We start from the raw sequence: 8,184 nt of genomic DNA, 5'->3' as shown, positions 1-8,184 counted from the left end.
CTCCGGTAGCTCTCCAGATGAGCACCACGGTATCGAACAACTGTTTCCCCAATTGTGTTCCTGGCATCCCTCTGAGATTGGGTGTGGTGATAATCTATTAATCTATTTATTCTTTTTACAGAGTGGTAATTGAAGCAAAGCCATCTAAGATCCAGTTCACAGCGAAATTCTTTTTTTATGCGGTTGTAGAAATACAGATGGGTGCCTAAATCCTATTTGTCATCAGCCTTAGATGGCAAAATACCTGAATCTTGCTCAAGCTGTCTGTGATGGCATGAGGTATTGGATTTGGAGCGCCTAGGCCTTCTGCTGTTAGCCTTTCTGGCAGCAATCAAACTGATTTTATCAATAATGTTATATTTATTAACTGTACAGGTAGTGATTTCACCCCTCATAGTCTTGCTTCTTCTAACGTGCGGGTTGATTTAAGTACAATTTCTTGCGACTTGGAAAATGTTTACTTTCTCCTGGCTAAGGCACCGAACTTGTGCGGGCTGAACCCCTGCCAGCGCTGCATGCTCCGCGCATCCTTCGCGTCCTCGCCGAGACAGGCTGGATTTCAAGCCTTGGCGGGCAGTTTGCCTGTGGGGGAGGCCCTTCTGTGGGAGGGCAGGTTTGTGAGGAAAACCGCTGGGATGAAGACTTAGCTTTTGTTCTTTGCCCTTTACAAGCAAATTAAATTTGACCATGTCATCTTCCTCTGTATTTGCTTGAGCTTTATCCTCGGTGACGAACGATGACAGGAATATTTTGTCAGCAGGTTTCTTCACCACGGACCATTTGGCCACTGAAATAATGAGGTTACCACACTCGGCAAATCATTACTGACTTACGCAGGATTGCACATGTCTGTAACCTCACAAACTGATTTACAGTTGCTGTACTGTAGAAAATGTTAAATTCTGTTTCACATAATCTTCCCCCAATTTATACCCTGGTAAAGGAATTCCAAGGAAAGATTTTGATATTTAATTTTTTAACTTTATTAGATTTTATTTTAATATCCAAACTGAGATTACGTCAACATGGAAGTACCATAAGGACATCAGTGTACAGAATACAAATCAGCTTTCTCTGTATTAAAGGGGAGCTCTAAAACATACATAATCAGCTTCAGTCAGATGTTTCTGGTTTGTATTGGGGAAAACTCATTATTTTAGCAACTACACCAAAACGTTTTCACAACTATACTAAAACATTAAAAGAAGACCATGTGCTTTTTCACAAGAGTTGAGCTGTGCAAAACACCTTATTCTTTTCAGAACAACAATGTTTACTGGGTTTCCATCAGTATTATTCCAGATGAAAATACTGTTCCAAGAATAAAGGCACTTAACTTCAGCAGAATTTCTGAAGAATGTGTCACAAGCCAAGAAGACATTTTGTATCTAGTTCCTTCCTGACCTTTCTGCTCATTCAAAAAAAAAACCAAAAACCCCAACTCTTTCAGCTCTGAACAAATCTCAGAGGGGAATTCATATGTGGATTCACATGGGGATGCTCGAAGGCAGATGGCCAGCAAACATTTAATTCTATTTAGCATTTGATTGATAGCAGGTCCAATATTTGCAATTACAGGGTATGTCCAGAATCTGTGCCAGACAAGGTCTACCAACATTAAAACAGAAACTATGTGGAAAAGAAGTCCTTTTCATTATCTGCAGGAATAGTTAGTGTTTTGGGAGGCCAGTTTTTCTTGGTTTGACTAGAGATTTTTAAAAGTAAAGGTTTTTGCTTTTAGTTGTCTCTTCCATTGTACTAGTTCCATTACTTTTCCTTGCAGACACTTCACAGCACATGAGAATCCCCTGTTACAGCCTGTATGATCTGTTAGAAAGTAATACTGATGTTCCTAAGCCTATCTCAGAGATGCTCAGATCTCTGTCACTAACTGAATGGTTTTTTGTTCGTTAAGGAAGTGATTGAGAACTGAAACGTTGGCCAAGTACGTGATTACAATTAGGAAGCGTGTAACAGAGCCACTGCTGAACCTTCTGAGAACAGCCCCCTGCCTTAATATTCCCATTTGTGGCTTTCTCCGGATTTTACTTTTAATCTTTAACCATTTGAGTGAGAACATGACATGGTAAACTCTGTGTCAGAAACACTTTGTGAAAGAGAGTACAGTGTGCGTGTTACTGGGCTGCGGCCTCTGTTGTGATCAGCGAAGGCGCCCCAGCTGTTCCGCCCGAGGACGTTCGCGGACACGCTGCTCCTACTTCCAGCAGATCTTGCCAGCTTCCCCCACCTGTACGGCCCCGCTGGCGACAAGCTGCAGGGCAGCTGGGAAGGCTCGGTGCTCAGCCTCCTTCACCCTTTCGGACAGGGTCTCCACTGTATCACCGACCTTAACTGGAACGGCCTCTTGGAAAATGATTGCTCCGGCGTCAACTTCCTCCTGGAAAAGCAACAGCCAGAAAGTCTGGACTTTCTGCTGAAAGAGGGGAGAGATGGGGGCCCAGGTGTACGGCAAGGAATGTAATCCAGCTGCCTCGGGGATCTGTTCATTACATTGTTACAGGAAACAGGAGTTTGGGCTAATGTGAGGAGTGCAGAGGAGATGCTGGCGCTCACACTGGCCTGTCAGGAACTGACGGAAGCGTGGGGTTCAGAGTAAAAGAGGAGGTAGGCAGAAGAGCAGCGAGTAACATTTCTGCTATGGAAAGCAACAAAAGCCATGCTAACTGGGGACACGATAGGCTAAATTGGACAAAATGATGACATTTCAACTCAGAAGAGTGATTTAGCCAAGCCTTGGCACCAAGCTGGACGAGATCTTTCTTTTGGATGTTAATGAGGCAGATCCCTGCTGTTTAGTTATTGTTTCTCAGTACATTGCCACACAGAGAAGAAACCCTAAGTCATATCATGGAGAAAGGAATGCAATTTTTCTATCTGGAAAAACAGTTTTTGTCTTTTTTGCCAAGAGAATGCAAAAGTCAGGAGAACAGATTTCAGGAGCAGTGGAAAAGGGGAGGATAATCTGAAGAATGCAGCAGAAGAGGGGAGACTAGTTACTGTCAACCTGAGAACTGACCAAGATGGAAAAAAATGTCCCCTGAGCTGATGAAAATGGGCATCTTCCAAGTTGGGAGATCTCTGGCTTCTGTTTTCTTACTTTTTAACTAACAAATTGTTAAGTTTTTCTCTGTTCCCACAAACACTGGATTACTTCTTAACAAATCTATGCTTCTTGTGCCATTTCCCGAGTTTTGGGGTTTTTTTTTTTCCTTTTTTTCCCCCCTTTTTCCTGAAAGCAACAAATAAGGAAAATTGTATGATAAAATCTAAGTTGGTGCAGTGTAGTAATAAAGGTTTTGGGTTAGCCAAGGCCTTATATGAACTACTTCCCCCACTCCAACTGGTGGAAGGTAGCAGTGGGATGCTTAGGGAAGAAGTTAACTTAGGTAAAGCTCAAACACCTGAATAGATTATTAATTTCCAATTCCTTCTCCAGGGACAGCAAATTAAAGCACTACATTGTCTATCAATGTTATGAATGAAGAAAGGAGAAAAGGTAATCAAATGTGATGTTATAAGGGTGTTCCAAGCAAGCTCTGAGGTGAAAATCTTAAGACTAATAAATTATACAGTTAAAGGGAGGGAGAAGGAAGTACTTACAGCTACAAAGTGTACCGTACAGCCTGTGACTCGGACTCCAGCTTGTAACACCAATTTGTGGGCATTTGCTCCCTTAAAAGAAGGCAGTAGAGATGGGTGGATGTTCAATATCTTTCCTGGAAAATGATAAGTGACATCATTGTCTTTTAGAATTCAGCCTTACTAGAGTGTTCAAAATACCATAATCAAGAGGAACAAAAGATTTTTCACACGCTTGTTTTTTGATGATACTGACAGATAACCAGTCCGAAGCATTTCAGAATGTCGTGCTATTTCAGAAAAATCAAAGATGGCTATCAGTTACAATTAATTGCATGGCTAAAGCATATTTCTCCAGTGACTAATAATGATTAATTTTTTGATGTAGCGGTCCTTTCCCTCATCATCTGGTTCTTCTCTTCTTTGATCATAGGCGCGATCCTCTTTCTTACAAACTCATGACCCAGAAGAAACTTGGTGCAGTTTCAAATGATGTAATGGACCCTCCCCCCTTCCCCGTGACAAGGCAAAAATTCTTTAGCCTGGACTTTTCCTCCACACCTGTTTTGGCTTAATAAAAGGCAACAGCTGCTCATATAGGAGCCCTTCTCTCTGCCCTTCCAAAAAGCACCTGTCTGCCACTACTACTTTCCATGCGGAAAGCTGGCTGGGGGATCCTGAAATTGATAATGTAACTTCTAATGCTCAACCAGGTGCAACAGTGGTTATAACCCTGGGAAGCCTCTACCTTACATTTGCCTTAAGAGAGAAAGCATATGCCTGAGTTCCTGCCTAGCTGTAAAGTAAGGGAGAGTGGCTGCCCGTGAGCTCAGGCTCCCACTGCTACAGCAGTGCGACGGTTAATCCACGAGGAAAACTTCTTTCTTCCGGCAGGCAGGTTTCCCCTTCCTAATCTGTCTGTGACCACTCCTCCTGCCCATTCTGGACCAGAGTGAAGTCAAAAGGTGCTTGACAGCCCTGGATCTTCTATTAGATTCAGTACAAATCCTTACAGGATAAAAAAAAAAAGTGGCCATCGATACTATTTATACCACAGTATGCTACGCCCACGCTGTCTCTGGGTGCCTCCTGTTTAGGAAGACTGTGTGTCATCAGGATTCATTGAACACCACCTAAATGCCAAGCAGTGAGACTGAGCTGACATATGTTGGCGGAGGCAGCAATGTACCGAAATAGCGGCTTATGATTTTGTAATGTGAAGTGAAGGCCATTTCTGGCAGCTCCATACAAAACCTGCACTCTCGCTGCAACAACTCACGCCGCTACCGTCCTGTGCAACTCAGAGACTCATCTTCAACAATATCTCAGATGTGTTTTGTATCTCAAAAATACCCCTTTTTAAGCATCAGCATCTCCCTGCCTGCTGCTCGAGCAAACAAATATTGGGGACAGTGAACTGAAAACAACACTCTGCACTTCTGTCTGAATTTCCCGTTTCTCATTAGAAATCTGTCTGAAACTGCTCTAAAGGAATGTGGTTTTCTGTTTGCTTGGTTTTGTCTTGTTTTTTAATCTGTCCTTTATGTTAACATTCAAAATTAACATTCCATGGCCGTTAAGCAAGAAAGAGTTTCACAACTAACTTCACACTTGATGTCCCTGTGACTGCAAGAGAAAGAAAAAGTAATGGCTTTTAGGACAGCAGCAACAAGAATTGATTACTCATGGATTATTTAGGGTAGTCAGTGACTAGGCATGGCAGGATCAGAGTTTTACAGCAGGCTCCTGCTAGCTGGCACACATCTCTGAGCTGAACTGAATGTCTGAGCTCCCATCTAAGACCTAACTGAAGCATACTCTTGGTCAAAGCTCAGGTAGGTATCTGTCTTCAAGCTCAATCCAGTTCTGGACATTTAAAAAATAAGTTAAACATACTGTACTGAAGAAAGTGTTTTCTTTAGCTCTTGGGTCAGTCATACATGTAATGCCAATCCTGCCCTGTGCGGGGTGATCATCAGCGCTGGAAGTGCTCTGTCCCTAAATCAGGGGGAACTAAACTCACCCTTTCTTTGAGCAAGGTCTCTGCACAAGAGAAAGTTCTTTTCCATCCTCTACACAGACACTCTACTCAAAACACATCTCTTGTAGTGAGGGATTCCTCTCTCCTAACTACAGCTGTCTACAGTACAGACATTTACATCTTTGTCTTCTGGACTCTGTAACGAATGCAAAGAAACTAAAACAGTTCATCTGACTTACTTTAGCTGACAGCTTTAGCATAAAATGAATTGCCTTCTAGGAATGCCTGTTTTGCTCCACTGATTTTAAAGAGAGGTCGGAAAAGTAGTTCAGGTGTAAAAGGTCTGTGTCACAGACACACCCAGGGTAGCACAAAAGTCACCACGTGAACAATAAAGGCCACCCGGAGAGCTGCAACATATACAGGCTGGCCAGCCTGTAACTGGTATGAGCAAGAACTAAATTAAGTAACCGTGACTGAACCCAAAGCAAACAGTGAGAAGAGCAGCTGCCTCTGTGTGATTCAGGACTCCCTAAAAGAAACAGAAGGAAATAAGAGGAATGTAACAACTGGGGGAGGGAGAGCAGCCACTGAAGTAGGCAGAGGTGTTACCAGCCTCTAACAAAGACCTGGAAAAATTGTAAAAGATGACCAGAATGGAGACACTGTGAACACTTTGGACAAACAAGAGCTGGATCTGCCCGTGAAACACACCAGCCTTGTATTCAGACAGCTCCTGGGATGTCTGACCAGAAGACTGGCAAGGTCTTGTTAAGAGGAACTGCACACTGCTGCCCAGTTTTGCAGTTTTACACACAGCCGAAGCAGGTCATCTGTTAGGGGATGGAATTCTCAGTGTTTGGATGCTCACCTCTCCCCAACCAACATCTACTGCTTAGGAAACAATTTGCCCTGCACCTTACGTTTGTGGAGGTCTAAAGTCTTCACAGACTTATTTTAAAATAATTTCTAATAAATCAAAGACTACGAGACCTGCATTTGCCCTTGTCTTCCTTAAATCTCTGTGGAAATGGTAGAAGAAAGGGGAAAAATACTGTCTTTCTCTTCCCATCTTGTAAGGAAAAGAATGAGAAAGAGTCTAGTTGCCCTCAGACCCAGAATTAATATGTTCCCTTTTCTATATTTTTCCCATTTTATTTTTCTTGAGGATAAGCTGTAAAATTACCTTTTTTTAAATACATACACTACTATGTTGTGCTTACCTTCCCATTTTTTGACAAAAGGACCTGACAGTATTCGCATAAATCCAGCCAGACAGATTAGCTCAACTGAGAATTCTTCAAGGACTTTGTCAACTGCACTGTCAAATTCAGTGCGACTTTCATACAATTTATGGTCAATAACCTGTGATAACCCAAAAGACAAAGAAATATGGACACGGTGTTAATTTAATCTAAAAGCCCTAACCGCACAATGAAATGGTACCCTGGAGTAATAAACAAAACCCAAGTAAATCTCCACATGTGGCTTGAGCTGGGTGCACATCCACAATAAGAACAGTTCATAAATGTATGCAGCTAACAGACAAACATGTAGTTTTTATTCCTATTCACAGAGAACAATCATCAGAATAAACAAGAGTTCTATTTTATCAGGACCAGAGGTGTAGGCCCCAGTATTTCACCGCAATTTAACAACCTACAAATGCAGGTCACTAAGACAACATAAAGCCCTACAATGATTTCACTCAATTTAAGGCCTCTGATGGTTTTAAGCCACCCTGCCAAAAATTATATCACAAAAGCTTGAAATAAAGGCCAATCACAAACTCATAAAACAGCCCCTACTGCATAAAGTCAATATTTTGGATAAAAGTACCTGTTAATCCCTACCTTATTCACCACAGTAGTTTTGAAAAAAAAAAAAACCAAAACAGAACTGGTTAGCTGAAAAGGTGGCAGAGGGCACTAGGAACAGATCCCAGCTCAACACTGGGCTGAACTCTGCCAGGAACTACCAGGTAACAACTGGCAGGGCCTGTACTTCTCTGTTTCACCTTTCACTTTCCATCTTACCCACTGAGACCATGAGCTTTCTCAGACTATTTTTTTCCTCGTTCTATGTTTGCTTTTTCCCTCCATACCATGGACATATTTTACTTGTGATCTTTGTGTACTCCCAAAGCAGAGACAGCAGCGCTAATATTCAGCTCCTGCTACTATTAAAGGTAATAACAAAGCTTGCATTGGGCCCAACGCTTCCCTATGTCTGTAGTTATCAGTGGAGAGTGACTGTAAAATGCTCTTGAGCCAGAACAGTAGCATTTCACATCTGTAAGACAAATGACTGCAACACAGGGCAAAGCAATGCAGCACTGGATCCAGTGACACTATGGGAAACAGTTTGCTTTGAATGAATCCTGGAGAGCCTGAAGCAGTGCCCAGGGAGCCAGTGGAAGGTCCCACTGAGCTTGATCTCGACTTCATTCCAATGAACTACCATGTCTGTTTAGCATATGATTTTAAAATTAAATTTGGATAAAATAGCTTGTTACTTTAGTGTAAATGAACGACAGTTAAATAAATGGTGAAGTTTAACTGAAAGTTTTGTGCCAGTTTAATATAAAGACTGGTCCCAAAATC

General features: G+C 42.1%; 1 protein-coding gene across 7 annotated transcripts in view; it reads right to left on the bottom strand.

The window, feature by feature from the left end:
- Positions 1-959: 959 nt before the first annotated feature.
- GART (phosphoribosylglycinamide formyltransferase, phosphoribosylglycinamide synthetase, phosphoribosylaminoimidazole synthetase) overlaps positions 960-8,184 on the bottom strand; it is a 41,764-nt gene continuing 34,539 nt past the window's right edge. For all 7 annotated transcript variants that reach the window (XM_033011408.2, XM_042788427.1, XM_042788426.1 and 4 more), the window contains 3 exons: positions 6,805-6,946; positions 3,622-3,737; positions 960-2,398 (listed from right to left, as the gene is read on the bottom strand). In XM_033011408.2, the coding sequence (XP_032867299.1) occupies positions 2,216-2,398; positions 3,622-3,737; positions 6,805-6,946 (441 nt within the window). In that variant the 3' untranslated portion in view covers positions 960-2,215. The remainder of the gene's footprint in view (positions 2,399-3,621; positions 3,738-6,804; positions 6,947-8,184) is intronic.

Source organism: Tyto alba, unplaced genomic scaffold, assembly GCF_018691265.1.
Source record: "Tyto alba isolate M040663 unplaced genomic scaffold, T.alba_DEE_v4.0 Super-Scaffold_14, whole genome shotgun sequence".
Lineage (NCBI taxonomy): Eukaryota > Metazoa > Chordata > Aves > Strigiformes > Tytonidae > Tyto > Tyto alba.
Note: the sequence above shows the minus strand (reverse complement) of the source record. Positions and strands in the feature narration are given on the sequence as shown.